This window comes from Guyanagaster necrorhizus, assembly GCF_019112545.1.
Source record: "Guyanagaster necrorhizus MCA 3950 unplaced genomic scaffold BT62scaffold_4, whole genome shotgun sequence".
Taxonomy (NCBI): Eukaryota; Fungi; Basidiomycota; class Agaricomycetes; order Agaricales; family Physalacriaceae; genus Guyanagaster; species Guyanagaster necrorhizus.
The window spans coordinates 1,229,502-1,243,859 of record NW_025064883.1 but is presented as its reverse complement, the minus strand read 5'-3'; the positions used below and the strand labels follow the sequence as shown (position 1 = coordinate 1,243,859).

General features: G+C 48.3%; 6 protein-coding genes across 6 annotated transcripts; 4 read left to right on the top strand and 2 right to left on the bottom strand.

Annotated features, from left to right (window-relative positions):
• The first annotated feature begins 136 nt into the window (after nt 1-136).
• BT62DRAFT_927884 (uncharacterized protein) lies at nt 137-1,586 on the top strand. Its single transcript, XM_043185375.1, has 2 exons — nt 137-595; nt 647-1,586. The coding sequence occupies exons 1-2, from the start codon at nt 196-198 to the stop codon at nt 1,459-1,461; spliced, it is 1,215 nt and encodes a 404-aa protein (XP_043044102.1). The 5' UTR covers nt 137-195; the 3' UTR covers nt 1,462-1,586.
• A 43-nt stretch (nt 1,587-1,629) lies between these two features.
• Nucleotides 1,630-3,588, top strand: BT62DRAFT_927883 (uncharacterized protein). The gene is made up of 2 exons (XM_043185374.1): nt 1,630-1,873; nt 1,930-3,588. The coding sequence occupies exons 1-2, from the start codon at nt 1,662-1,664 to the stop codon at nt 3,317-3,319; spliced, it is 1,602 nt and encodes a 533-aa protein (XP_043044101.1). The 5' UTR covers nt 1,630-1,661; the 3' UTR covers nt 3,320-3,588.
• An 828-nt stretch (nt 3,589-4,416) lies between these two features.
• On the top strand, nt 4,417-5,594 carry BT62DRAFT_927881 (uncharacterized protein). The gene is made up of 8 exons (XM_043185373.1): nt 4,417-4,510; nt 4,571-4,577; nt 4,625-4,684; nt 4,739-4,793; nt 4,857-4,952; nt 5,010-5,062; nt 5,159-5,260; nt 5,321-5,594. Exons 1-8 carry the CDS (start codon nt 4,434-4,436, stop codon nt 5,444-5,446), a joined length of 576 nt encoding a protein of 191 aa, XP_043044100.1. The 5' UTR covers nt 4,417-4,433; the 3' UTR covers nt 5,447-5,594.
• A 121-nt stretch (nt 5,595-5,715) lies between these two features.
• Nucleotides 5,716-7,479, bottom strand: BT62DRAFT_927879 (mitochondrial carrier). Its single transcript, XM_043185372.1, has 11 exons — nt 7,400-7,479; nt 7,330-7,340; nt 7,252-7,268; nt 7,050-7,140; nt 6,781-6,980; nt 6,691-6,725; nt 6,460-6,629; nt 6,349-6,393; nt 6,194-6,282; nt 5,917-6,142; nt 5,716-5,856 (listed from the first exon to the last, which is right to left on the bottom strand). The coding sequence occupies exons 1-11, from the start codon at nt 7,464-7,466 to the stop codon at nt 5,845-5,847; spliced, it is 963 nt and encodes a 320-aa protein (XP_043044099.1). The 5' UTR covers nt 7,467-7,479; the 3' UTR covers nt 5,716-5,844.
• BT62DRAFT_524586 (uncharacterized protein) lies at nt 7,292-8,894 on the top strand. The gene is made up of 5 exons (XM_043181254.1): nt 7,292-7,788; nt 7,855-7,987; nt 8,042-8,525; nt 8,582-8,698; nt 8,752-8,894. The coding sequence occupies exons 1-4, from the start codon at nt 7,639-7,641 to the stop codon at nt 8,667-8,669; spliced, it is 855 nt and encodes a 284-aa protein (XP_043044098.1). The 5' UTR covers nt 7,292-7,638; the 3' UTR covers nt 8,670-8,698; nt 8,752-8,894.
• Nucleotides 8,645-13,812, bottom strand: BT62DRAFT_984966 (nucleoporin). Its single transcript, XM_043189899.1, has 21 exons — nt 13,718-13,812; nt 13,570-13,668; nt 13,421-13,519; nt 13,275-13,371; nt 12,824-13,224; nt 11,823-12,774; nt 11,593-11,771; nt 11,437-11,542; nt 11,220-11,385; nt 11,062-11,171; nt 10,876-11,008; nt 10,748-10,822; nt 10,619-10,695; nt 10,481-10,566; nt 10,108-10,427; nt 9,915-10,057; nt 9,618-9,867; nt 9,439-9,559; nt 9,273-9,377; nt 9,076-9,218; nt 8,645-9,029 (listed from the first exon to the last, which is right to left on the bottom strand). The coding sequence occupies exons 1-21, from the start codon at nt 13,770-13,772 to the stop codon at nt 8,793-8,795; spliced, it is 3,954 nt and encodes a 1,317-aa protein (XP_043044097.1). The 5' UTR covers nt 13,773-13,812; the 3' UTR covers nt 8,645-8,792.
• Between the last annotated feature and the right edge of the window lie 546 nt (nt 13,813-14,358).

Sequence of the window (14,358 nt, the reverse complement as noted above, 5' to 3'; positions counted from 1 at the left end):
GAAACATGGGTCGAACAACCTAAGGAAGAGGAACGAGAATTTTTTTTTTATTCTGCACATTTAGGGCCGGCTACAGAGCTGACGTGACACTCACGTGATAGTCATCAAATACTGATGCGTGCTACGGCTTGAACGGCTTGGACGTGTTCTGACTTTTCTTCCTTCAAAGGCTCAGGCCTTTTTCTTATATTCACCATGACAAACGTTCTCCAGTCACCCATTGGTTTCCAACCTAGACCAGTCAACCACGCTCCCTCTCCTTTTGGTTTCGGCTTTGGTTTAAGTTCACCATCTTCTGCCATGTTCTCACCTGGCTGGCAGCAGGCAGCGCCCACAGCCAACCAGTTTTCTCCATCCCAGAACCACAATTCAAACCATCCACAGCCAATGCCACTTCGTTCAGCAAAGAGAAGACATGAGCCGGAGGAAGCCTCGGATGAGTCGATGGACCAGAGCCCTGGGCCTGAGCGGCGGATAAAACGTGCTTCTCCAAAGAGAGCACGGGTTGTATCAGCTGAAGGGCCGAAAGATGAGAAGAAGGAAAACAAGGCTCCAGGTCAGGAAGATAATGATGTTGATCTTGGTGTCTTACTAGGTAGGTCAAGACCATTCGGATGCGGTGACTTTTATTCATTCTCATTTGCAGCGAGCCTCCCTCCACAATCTCTTCTTCCTCTGCTGAATTCCCTCATCAAGGCTCAGCCGACACTCAAATCAATCATCCTCCCGCTCATCCCTCGTCCAACTGTCGAAGTTGCTCTTCATGCCCTATCTGATTCCGCCAAAAAACTCAAAGATGCTTATCCCTACTCCAATAGTTCGTCTTTATTGGGCTTTGGTGTCAGCAATAAGGTCAGCGTATTTGGAGGTAGTGGGGCTACTTTTGGGAAGTCGGTATTCGGACATAGTCAGCACGGTCAAGGTCCGACAAGCTTTTCACCATCAAGCGGCGGTGGCATGCGTGACGACTACATCGTGTCCAGATTGCGTCCTCATATCACGGAGTTTGCTGCTGCATGCATGTCTTATTTGCCCTATTTCTCGTATTTACCGGCATCCGCTGAACCTTCTAACGCTCTGCAACAATCACATTCCACGACATTGCGAGTCTTACACAAGGACAAATCACAACCAGCCGAGACATTCTTGTTTCTTTCCGCTCTTACCACCCATTTTTTGTCACAGCCCCCGTTGGCGTTGGCTTCGCTGGTGCCTCTACTGCTGGATAGGCTGATAAAAGAGTGGAATGCATGGGTAGACAGGGTGGATATTGTTGTTAATCGAGAAGGTGGAATGTTTGGTAGCGAGACGGTGACGACTTGGGCACGAAACTTAGATGATTTTGCTGGCAGCAAGGACGAACGGTGTGCAGCAGCCATGCGGTTGGTGCGGGATACATGGGTGGCAAAGGTTGGTTGGCTAGTGGGTAGAACGATGCAGCATGCCATGGAGGAGACATAATTTACGATGCATGACCTTTTCCTTGATATCACCATTCTGCTTTCACTGTATACCTTTCACGCTTCATAGCATACTTAACTGACGAATACTGCAACATTTTCGGATGATTAAATCCGAACCGTTTAGTTGTTCATATTTGGCAACAGCCTTCCAAAAAAAAGTTTGTCGCGTCGTTTGGTTCTACTGTTAGGTTCCCATGCATGCAATACGCAGCATGGGTTCCTCGTCGTTCCGTCATCCAAGTGACCGGAAATGTCGTTGGTATCCCTTTTCTACCGATGCTGCAGATTGCTGCAGGACGGGCATGGACGCATCACTCTTCCTCGGTTCCCCGACGTGCTCCGGACTGGAAGAAATCCGAGTCGAAAAAACGCCCGTTTTCTGCTGCCAAAGCGTCTTCATCCTGTGTAAAGTACGTTTTCCTTACTTTTTCTGGTTGTCCTGACGTGCTAATACGTATCTTGCTAGACACGTACATCATAACACTTATGTTGCATCTAAACTTGTGCAGTATGAACGGCGTAGTAAGCGGGCGATTCCCAGGATTCCCGAGGAATTTATTCCAAACTATTCAGTCTCATATATGAATCCTGAGGATCTGTCTGAATACGACAGCACGTCTGAACCTGGTCGAGCACCACCTATTTTTCCGGTTGGAACCAAAGACGAGACGGACCCAACATGGTACGATCTTGACGTGTCGTCATACTCTGAAATTGTTTCTAGAGACGATCCAATGAGAGTTGTTGGTCGTATTCCACCCTCCTCCACCCGGAAAGCGCTCTTGAACAACCTTATATACCTGGCGCAAAGGCGACCTAGCCCTGGTCTTCCTGCCCTCATCGACTATCACGGCCTGCACAGGCGAGTGCACTCTACACGGTCCTATAATCTCCTCATTGATCTATCCATACGTCACAAATCATTCGGTATGGTACCATCGCTGCTACGAGCTATGAGCACCGAAAACATTGACCACAATCATATTACCAAAAAGTTGGTGCTGCGCTGGTTAATCCATACTGAGCGACGGTCAGAGGCGTGGCGATTATTGGAGGAAACCGCAAGTTTATCGGCTCCGTTGCGTGTGGACTATTGGCTGGAATTTTTTCATTCTTCAGACAGCACACCCCTTTCCAACAGCGAGTTTCTGCGATTGATGGAAATCAGTCCGGTCAAGTTTACGGAAACGACAACAGCACGTGTAATGTCGGTTGTGATACGAGCAATCCTCCGTTTGGGGAAGCACCCGTATGCTGTCCAGCTTGCGACGACTTACCTGAGTGGCATGCCCCGAAAAGTGGAGGCAGTCATCGCACGTCAGAACCTGAAGCTCGTCCACCTGGTCGTCTGTTACGGGTCAAGGAAGAAGGGCATATCGAAATTTTTCGAGAGCCGACAAATATTGCAGTCACTTTTAGCGCTCCATCCGGCGCTTCGTCCGACGCCGGTCACGTTGCTGATCCTTCTTAGCCACCTCGAGCGGTGTAAGCGAGCGGGGAGCTTTGCAAGCCAAATGGTGGAGGAATTCAAAGACCGTTGGGGCTGTGAGATTGAGAATGCCGAGGTTAGACAGAGGGTTGCTAGTCTGGCGCTAAAGGACGTGCGGTTGCGTGGGATGCCTCGGAAGATATTACAAAATATCAAAGAATCGGCGTCGTCTGGGTCACAGAGGGACGGCTTTGAGTTTATCGGATGTCGATATGTGCCCCATTTTTGGACAGTCTCAGGTGTCGAGGAGCGAAGAGGGTGGAGACGACTCGACGGACTTTACCGGCGACGGACAAGGAAGCGAGGTGCCACAGGGAAAGGAGACCTGCGGGTTTCCAATGTAAGTGGTAGTAGAGACTGTTGTTGAATGCGAGTCTAAATTCTGACAAGGCAAAGGATGATACAAGTAAACAATGAAGCGGCAAGGTGTGGTGCAGCTGCATGAAAAGGATTGGAACATTCAAGCGGGGATCTCAGGGGTGGCTGTTTCGGGAGCCAAGCTGAGGCAAGTTGGATACTTGGTACGATAGTTGGAGCGGCGTCAAACGGAAAAAAAAAGTATACTTTGTAGGAATGATGGACTGGTGTTTATCTATAGGCTTTGGAGGAAACTTTGGGGGTGGAATGGAGTGTGGAGTGTACATTGAAAAGTAAAGAATTGGAGTCACGTGGGGTGAGGTTAACGGCGTTCATTGTTCATTTCGAGATTAAATGTCGTGGCACGTGACGGTTGAAATGTAAGATTAAAAATGGCGAAGGCGATGTTCCTCCCTAATATCGCTTGTGTTGCGTCACGGGCACCGGCGGGGAAGGGAAGGGATCTGTGACTCTGGATCGTCGAATATTCAACAAAGTGTCAAAGAATGAATTCAAAGGTAGTACAGCACCAAGACGATCTGCGTCCGTCAACGTTCAGCGTCCAACCGTCAGATGCAGCCAGTTCCCAAAGTGGTCTCGTCCGTACTACCAGCCCTCGCGGTATATTCCCCCTCGCTTGGTTGCACACATTACCCGCAAAATATCTCGTCGACAAAACAGTTTCAAACCGATCTCGACCTCGACAAACTCCGATCGCGAACAGATCTGAGATCCAGCTGCGAAGGAATATGGTTGCCAAAGTTCTGTTCCCTTCTGTTCCTCATTATCGCTTCGTGACTTGTTCGCACGGTTTATACGGATGCAATCTGAATGACGATTGCTCTTGGGAGACCTGCCCCTCATCGTGGACACTGCTACATAGTGCACAAGATGTCACACTTCCACTCAACGCGTCCGAGAACGAACAACGGCGATAGTATGTCCGAATATGACCTGTCTTTTTCCAAAGACGCGCACCCGTAATTATTCAACTTAATATCCTTTTTTTTTTTCTTTTTTTCAAATAGCCAGACATCCGAATGCACTTAAAGGCTGCGACTCTTGCTCTCCCATGTTTTGTCCATCTTCCCCCCCCACTCCCTCCCCCCTCCCCCTGCCCTCCAATGTCTTCCAAGCACGTATACGGTATTTCCTGCATCAATGTCGGTGTTGGTCCAGGTGGGACCACCTCCATGTTGGCGTACGTTCCCTTTACATCTTCATCTTACCCCTCATCTCATCTCACCCCATTAATTTACAGACGGATCGTACGTCGCTTTATCTTTGCCCTCTCCCAACGTATTCATTCCCCAAGGCTATCGTCGACTACCAAGGCCAGGTCGTTCTCGACACGTATGTCGCCCCGACAATGCGAGCAAGTGCTTTTCCCCGCTCGAAATGTCCGATCGCGTTAACGCGTTCCGTCTAGATAACGGAGTACCGTACTACGACCACCGGCATTGAGGCCGCCCATCTGTCTTCAAGTCCGTCGTCTATCAATAACCCGTCCTAGTTAGCACTTTGCTCATCTCAGCCTGTCCGTACAGAGAACGCCATGCCGTTCAATAGCGTCCAGCAGCTCGTCGCCAGCATAATCAAAGGCCATGTGCTCGTCGGACATAGTATCTGGAACGATCTCTCAGGTACCCGTGCGACACAATTCGCCTTGGTTATACTGATCCCAGTCCATCCACATCCAGTATTGGGCATACCCCATCCCGCAGTGGATACCCGCGACGTAGCTCTCTACCAGGTACGTGTACGTACGGTCCTACTATCCTATCCTATCCTTCCCCCCCCCCCCTGGCCAAAGATAAAACATTCAACGGTCTTTCTTTCCATTGGCCAGCCATTTAGAAACACGCTGCGGTCTCCAAACCACATAATTGGTCTTCAAACCCTTTCGTGGCAATTGATGCGTCGCCGCTGCCAGGAAGGTCATCTTAATCCTGTATGTCTGTCTTCATTCCACGTACCGATCTTCCGGTCCTGATCTCAATTTCTCCGAAAGCTTGAAAACGCCAGGGCTGCTCTTGATCTTTACCGCACTCACGCACAAGGTTGGGAGGATGCAGTCTCCAAGGGCAACTGGCCATGCGCCCTTCCGCCCAGCACTTTTTCACGTTGTTATCTTTAGATATCGCGCCCGCCCTCTTGATTAATTTGCAGCAGCCCTCTAATACCGCCGCCTTATTGTACTTGTCTTTTAAAACTGTCCTATCTTACCCTTCTCCTAATATATACCTGTACAATGTTAATGTTCTCTGATCGATCTCCGTCTTCTCCCGGTAATTTTAGAATTAGAATCGCCTATGTTTAGAACATCCTGCCCATATATTATTATTAATAATGCACAAGTTTAGATTAACGTTGCTCAGGGTCGCATCCATCTTTTCTTTCCGTAAAGGCACCGGGAAATAATCTAATAATGATGGATTAAAATCGGAAGATTGACCAAGTACGGAGTACGGGTCGAGACCCCACAGATTCTCTAAAGATTCTACTTGTTTCAAAACATATTGATGCACCCGACGGCTATTGCCTTGTCTGAACACCAGGGTGGGGTGAGCCAGAAATTTGATAAATGAGCAATGCACAGAAACGTACTTTCTCCGCTCCGAATGCCCGAAGCAGTGACTCATATACGAACAGTGCGCTAGCGTTTACCGGAAAAGATCTCAACAGGCAAGGTCCAAGACCGCGGAAAAATCCGCGATATCCCTCCGTGGCTAGGATTTTCTTTGTTACAAGCAAAAATGATGGTCTTTCCATCAAGACATCATTAGAAAGCGCCATGGGGTATGGCTTGGGATAAGGATACGCCATCATACGGCTTCACCGGTGCTTAGCTTGCTTCTTGAAACAATAAACAAAAAAATTTTACTTTTTCACGTTATCCGCAGGGATGGCCATGATCCAGAACGCGAAAGAACTGAAGCCGCCCGCTAAAAAGTTGGCAAAGCCTGTGGTTATCTTTTCTCGAGTGAGTTGAAAAAAAAAAAAAAGTCAAATCCTTTTATGAACGTAGGAAAGCCTTACCTCATAGGGTGTGCCCTGCAGCTTGGCAAAACCCCGCATGAAAGCCTGGGGAGTGATGAACCTTTTGTCACCGCAGTGCAAGGAGAGCGGGCTGGCGGATGGCTTACTTACCTCAAAAGACAAGAATAACCAGCAAAAATTAGTCCGACAAACGACACTCCCTGTAAACCCACTGTACAAGCCAAAGATTCCTTGAGTGCGGACGATCTTTCGGGCACAATCTATCGTGCCTCTAAATTGACGGTCGGAAGGGTCTCTTTGCATTTGAAGCTGCAATTTCACTGCGGAGAAAAGCGTCGACATGATCAATCAGCGCCAAACGCTAGGGTAGCGGGAACAAGCCTTTTAAAAGCTCCATCGGGGTAGCAAGAACCGTACTAAAGCACCCAAGGTCAGCCAAGGATCGCAACAGGACCCGAACCATAACCAAACCTGGTCCAGCCAGCGAGAAGACCGGCCAGTCCATGTGCGGTAATTGTCAGGCGGGGAAGTTGCGTCGCGGGATTGAGCTCAGTCAGGCCGTTTCGAAAGAGAAACAGGCGGTAATTATGGAGAGAACCCAGGAGCAGCGAATCTATAGCGGCCCACATTACCGCCGGGGGAGTTGCACCTTTGTAAATTGCGAGGATACCCTGGGCAGAAAAAAAGAACAAGAACAAGCTATAATACGGGGAGTCTAGTCCAGCAGAAGACGTGCATACCTCGTTTCTGATTGTCTGACGAAACACATCAAAGGCGCCATGGTATGTTCCAGGCGCAGAACATTGCATTCGCGTTTTGACGGTATCAAACCTGAAGAACCCTTCAAGGAGATTTGAACATTCAATTAGCGAAGCCATCTAGCCGCGATAGGTCGGAGTTATGAAATTAAGTGGGAGTTTCAAGGAAGACATACCAACTGACCCATGTCCAACAGCGACCTTGGAATAATATCAATATCTTAGATGAGGCCAATCATCTGAGCTAAGATACGGCAGTTACCTTGGTTAAACCTGAAATTTTCGGGTCAGCTGGGCCTGCGCATGGCATTCAATGAGAAGCTGAGCCCAACCGCTTCCAATTCCAGCAAAGGCGCCTACGAATCTTATGTGATTGCTCTGAGATGCATGTTCAGTCATGCTCAACAGACTGAAAAACCGCGATATACAAATTTCAAATTTCCGGCCGTGAAAAGCGGCACATTCCCGGTGTCTATCAGGATTGCCGGAGACTAACGTGGAAGCTCTCTCCACGGTTACTACTAACGCCGCCACGGACAACGGTACCAGTTGGTCCACCATCCGTGCAGTCATGGACGGAAGAGAACAGGACAACGCCCGAGCCGACGGGGAGCATGTGCCCACGGACGAAAGGCAATGCAGAATATGTCTGGACGGCGCCGATGCAGAACGCGAGCTGGGTCGCTTGATTCGACCGTGTCTATGCAGAGGCTCAATTAGCGTGAGTTTTTCCCCCGTCGTGCCCTCCCAAAGCCCGTCGCTTTGAGCTCACCGTATCTATACCCAGTATGTGCATATAAAGTGTCTGCAGCGCTGGAGGAATACCGCCACGTCCCAGAGCGCATTCTTCTCATGCCCCCAGTGCCATTACAAGTATCGATTCTCGCGTACCCGGATCGTCGGCATTGCAACGAACCCAGGCAAGTCGCGATATCCTTGAAGACTCTCAGATGGCTCTCAACGTCTTCTGTCAGTGATACTTGGTGCCATCTCTACCCTTCTTTTCACAATCCTTGCGTTCATATCCTCTTCCGTGACGACCTACCTCATGTCCTTTTTCCAGGAGCCCACCGTCTACTATTCCTCGTCTCTCTTCTATGTGTCTCCTTTTGAAGTCATCCATGATCTCGTCCGTGCCGCTCTTCGTATCTTTCAGGACGAAGACCTCGTCGCCGTCTTTGACGAAGCTCTTCCCAATATTCGACGTGACCGGCGCGGCGAAACGATGATGGGTGCTACACGATCAGCTCCAGGTCTACTCAGAAGCGTGGTGCAGCGCTTTTTGCTCGGTTTGCCGTTAATCGGAGCGGGATCGTTGATACAGATGCTTTTGTCCCTTCCTTTCCTTGGCCCAGTCCACTGGCTCGCGCGCTACAGGGGTAATCGAAGGAGAAATAATGACTCCCGAGATATAACGGCGCTGATCATTATCGTCCTTATTGTCGTAGGCGCTGCTCGGTTAGTCTGCATTTTCCCCGTTTTCCGCGTATAGCCTGCTGATCGTTTTCAAATAGCGCTTTGTACAAAGTTTACCAGTTGACCCACAAGGTGACGAAGCAGCTGCTTTTACGTGCTGAAGATGCGATACTTGAAGTCAACTGATATCCAAGCATTCGCCGAGCTCTTATAATGTATGTATGTATATATATATATATATACATACATATATATATGTACTAAAAAGTGACAACAACGTATGAATCATTATCACCAAACCACGGCTCTTCACCAATTCCGTCTGAGCAAACGCTTGGCATTCTCATATGTACTTTTCGTTTCTTTCCTGTCAACATTCAGCTCTTTCAAGTACTGGTCAACGACGGCGTCTATGCGTCCAACAGGGACTTCTCCCCGGCCAACCGACGAGTTAGGTCGTCGCGCCTCTTCGAGCCAATCGACGAGTACTACGGCGATGTCAGAGGATATTGCTTGAACATTTGCTTGGGAATTGAAAGGAGGTATCTGTGCTGATTTAGAAACGATCCGAAATGACCCAAAGTTAACTTACATGAGACTCATACATCCCGTTCAGTATCTCCCATATTTCGATAAACGGAACGCCACATTGCACCAATACTCGAGGTGCCCAACCATAAGGAAGGACTCCCTTTCGTTCCAAGGAGAAGCGCACGAGAAGGTCTGTCATGAGGCCTACACTTAGGTATGAGCATCTAAACTTCTAACGGTAAAAGAAACAACACTCACGAAGAGGGAATGCGCTTTCCGAGGGAAAGAAACGACGCCCCAACTTTACAACTTTGGCCATAACCCGATCCGCTTGAGTGTTCTCATCTGCGACTTCCTGGATTACTTTACCAAAAAAAAAAACATTTTAGCAAGCGTGACACATGAATTAATGACTGCAACAAACTTTCATCGAAAATCTGCATCCATATCGGCCGTACGGTGCTCTCGTCGCGATGTTCTGAGACATGTATACAAAGCAGCTTCAGGTCGGCAAGATCGAATGGTATTGCGTAGTCTTGATACAGCTTGTGTGCACGGCACATGAGACCATCGATGTCCGAAGAAAACGGTGGGAAAACATACCTCAGATATCGTAAAAAGGCGCTGGTCGAGCTGCTTGATTCTCTCCCCCACCTCCTCAGCATCCTCAATATGCGGGAGCAGATAATTATAAATATCCAGCTGCACCTGGGCGACATCCAGTCGTTCCTCGAGATCGGTCAGAAACGCAATGGCAGTCTCATGACGTCCTCCCGAAGAGACGGGATGTGACTTGGCATTGCCAGCAGCAAGCGTCAAGCATTCCAGTCTATCAGTCAGATGGAGATCGAACCTAATGTATAATGAGCAAAACGGACAGCGAACACATGGATGACAGACTCGGTGGATTCAGCGAGCGCGCTAAGCACTTCTGCAGCACGCAGTGGTTGACCGTCTTTGACGTAATATTGCCACAGAAGTTGGTATTTCTTGACAGTCGCTGGCTCCCGTCGTAGATGGGATTCAAGGAAGGTGGGTCTAATCTAAACAGTTGGTGAGCAAGGAAATTAGAAGCTTGACGCGAACCACTGACCTCCAACAGATCATCCGCCAAACCACGATCTATTAGCCAATCATATAACGTCGAGTGGAACATTTCGTCTCGACTAGTAAAGGCATATTCATATGCATGACTTCTTACTGTGTCCTGATCGTCGCGGGAAAACGAGTTGGCAGCTTGCGAACTTCCTTCGAAGACGTTCAAGGAATCCAGGACAAGTTCATAACAATGGAGCCGCCTTTCATAGAATTCTTTACGCACGTCGTTCGCGGGCATACCGGCAGCCCAATATTCCAATCCGATGTTCTCCGCATCAAAGACGTTTGCACACACGAGCGGAAGGTCAACGGCTCCTGAGATTAATATCGTACTAGCATCCAAAAAGGATATAGCTGGTCAAGCGTACCTTTCGCGTATGTTAATTGCTGGAAATCGCCGCAAATTTCCCTCAATTTCTGGAGGTCCAATATACGAGCGCCTTTAATGTATAACCTATATGGTCTTATTGAGATCTAAAGATAAAAGAATGGAACTCAAGACACACCGTAGTGATTCCGACAGCCAGTTGTCTCTATCCGTGGGGTTTTTAGTTTCAACAGCTTTCCGAATGTTTTCCTTCGCCTGATAGAAGCGTCAGCAAGCAAACGGTGCGCCAAAAAGTAATAATAGGTACCTTATACAGCATTACGTCATCCGAGCTGCAGAACGAACCACATCTTTGTTGCAGAACCTCGCTTATGGTATCCACCTGTGTATAATTTAGCTGCACAAGTGCAACTAAAGATCGCTGATAACACTCACGCTCAGTTGTTGACCGATTTGTTGATCAATAACAACATTAACCAAAGCTCTTGATACCGTCATTCCGTTGTGCGTGATTATCAGGTCTTCGAATGTTAGCGATTTGAACATGCTCTGGACATCAGCTGCGCATCTGGTATATGACTCAGACTGGCGATAGACAACATAGCGTTACGAAAGAGATACCTTGTAATGAGGTCGCCGATGCGGTGGTCAGTTAGCAGTAGAATGAACGAGAGTGCTTCAATGGTGCGCGTCAACAGTGACATGAGCTCGACCACTGAGCTTTGTTCGGCCTGTCGCAGTGTCGGTCACATTAGACACAGAAAAGAGTAAGCGTTTACCTTCCAAGCCTGTTGCTCTGCTGCAGGGGCACGAACTGCCGAATCACCCGGCGATGAATGGAATAGATGAGGATTCTTATCCAACAAATCTTTCAGTGAATACAAGTTTCTCTGGACAGTGACTAAAACCGCTTCGGGTACAGTCGGTTCGTGAATACCGGCAGCACTAAGGAAAAATAGGGTGAGCAGCAGAAATATTTAAAGATTATTAAGCTACCTTGTACGCGTCAGTTTCGACTTCCATATTCGCCTGACGAGGCGTGCAAAATACAGAGCAAAACCGTCCCTACGACCACTGTAAAGAACCTTTCCTTGAGCTTCGTCTGACAATTGATGAGCAATAAGTGCGCAAGGGAAGAGGGGTGAAGCATACTGCTATAGACCGTCCGCTCCGACCATATAGGACGCTCCCCAAAGTCATAGAACGCTTGCTTGGCTACAGCGGCAATGTCAGGAGGGATGACAACGTTAGAGGTGCTCTCTGTCGTGTCCAAAAAGGAGTTGTCGCTTGCTAGACCAAGAAGCATAGCACATGTCTGATTGCGCCCAAAACTAGAGAGTATGTTAATATTGGCAGATGGTAAGATTTCACTGGCATCTTACCTGTTCCTGAACTCAACGAGGGGTTGGACGTTGCCCTCTGACTGCACCTCCTCAATAACAGCCCTGAGATAGTCCAGCGCTCGTCTCTTCATCAGGAAAGTCAGACCAACATTGGTGAGAACCATAATTTCTCGAGGGTTTTCGACAAACTGTGACGCCAATTCGTTCGTGACTACCGGTGCAGGTAAACCTGTCTCCCAATTTGGTGAACTTTGGGGAACAGGTGCCATAGCCCAAGTCCTCCCTGGAATAGCTAACAGTGCGGCATATTCACTCAAAGACGCTCTGTTGCTACCACTGGAAGCACCCGCACGCTGCGAAGATTGGGCATTCATAATTGTCTGGTCCAAATTCCCGATTCGCGTCAGGTCTGGTGACATGCATAGCAGAAAGTCCTTTCCATCAACATCTGTTTCCTGAGCGGCCACCGTCAACCCATCAACATAACAGCTGACGTCAAGAGCCGTGAAGGTAAACATGCGAACTTGTTGCTGGGTAAGTGTCGGTGCCGTGTTATACGTTGCCACTGGTTGTCGGGAAGTTGGCTCCTGCTCATCGGGATGTGATAGATCGGTTGGAGGTAATCGCACATGGAGGAGTTGAAGGGGACGAACGCCACCGCTTGTAGATGAATAACCTCCATACGAATGTGCATAACCTATTGCTGGACCAAAATACAGCCGCACACCGGTAGATGTTATTGCGACCAGTTGGATACCAGAACGAGATTCCGAAAAGTCGACAGGATGAATGGCAATTATTCGGAAGTTCTGAGGTGTGACGGCAGGAGAACCGAGTGCCTTATCCTGAACAGATTTATACAAGCCTGATAAAGTCTGAACGTGCTCCAAAGATTTGTCAGAGGTCGGCTTGTAAACAGCGATTGCGTTTCTCTCTGTAAGAGTGTAGAAACAGCGTCGGACGTCATCAGAGACAAGGGAAACGATACGATCTAAACATCATTGTAGTTACAGTTGCAAGTAGTTGACAAATATACGTGCCTTCCACATTTGACGACACAAAACGGGGAATGAGACTTTGCATGCCACCAACGGAATGATTGATTAGTTGAACGCGTTTTCCAAACCACGACTCTATAGCTTGATAGTGAAGCTCGTATAGACTCCCATCGTGAGACCCAGCCATAAATATTCGTCCATCGGAAGTGCCTATGACCGATGACATTTGTGTGTCGGTGTTCACGGTCAAGTCAGTGGCATATAACTGGAGCGTTTTCCGTTTTGCTCCTAGAAAAAGAGCAACTCCGATTAGAACGACAGTCATTGGTGTGCATATCACCAACAGATAGGATATTTCATCGATGAACAATCCCTTTTTGGGTTTGACAAGTGCGACATTGGAGATCACGTAGGGCTGGTCTTCAAATGAACTTATCTCATTACTAACGACGAGTTTGAATTGTGAGCACTATGAACCAAGAAGCATACGCACCCCTCTATGTAATCCCATAGCAGCAACTTATTTTCGACAGAGATCCATGTACGTTCGATTTCAGGCATCAAGCCCATGCGAGTATTGACATTTGTATCTGGTTGGAAAGTCAGTGACACATTGGTAAGGGTACTGGAAGACATTACTGCTATAATGCTGAAACAATGCATCAGGAATTCCCACAAGTTTTCTCTTTTGAAAAGGAACACGGAAGTCATCGTCGAAGATGCTATACGATGGGGGTTCTAGAAAGGAACGTTACAAGAGGCCAGAAAACATGAAATATACCACTTGCGGGTATTCAGTGTTTCGCCGAGGTCGGGAATAATTTGAATATCTGTGGCGAATTGTTCATGTAAAACACGAGTCGCACTTTGCAGAACGGTAATATCAACTAGAGAGACTTGTGAGTAAGATATGATAGGACTTGTGGTGGTACACACCAGGCCCTGTTGGAAGGGAAGAAGAAGAGGACGAGCTGGCAAAGGCAGCAGCCATTTGACGCGGGGAGCCAGTGGCAACTGGCAAAAGGGAGGTTGGACGCGTCCGGATTTGGAACTGTTTGGCGAAGGGCTCTGGCTGTTTACTACTGGCTTCCATGATATACATCAACAGCAATCCCATGCTGCCAGCATCCTTAGTCGGTATGGGCGTCTTTTCGACGTGATCCAAATTCCTTGTAGGTCGACGTGATGATGGATCTCGTCGCGACGTGACCAAATCCATCATCGCTCGAAACAAATTTCCATCGCGACGCGTTTCATGTAATGTCTCTTGCCTGTTGACTCTGCCGGTTACTGTAGTCTATGCGCATGAACTCCCGATGTACTTCAAGCCAGGCTCAAGCTTGCCTTGATAAGCCTTCTTTCTCGCTGGCGACACGGGCTTCTGGTTATCTTACGAATGATACAGCTCTATACCGTGTGTCCTCTTTCTTTCTCCTTTGGAGGCTAGCTCTTCATGCGAAGGAAATGCAGGCGATATCAACCCTAGCAGGCCTCAACGACAGGCAGCACGCATGCCTTATAACCTTCCTCCTCCGAAACGTGCGTCCTGACGTGTTTCATAGGCGCTAGGCTGAACC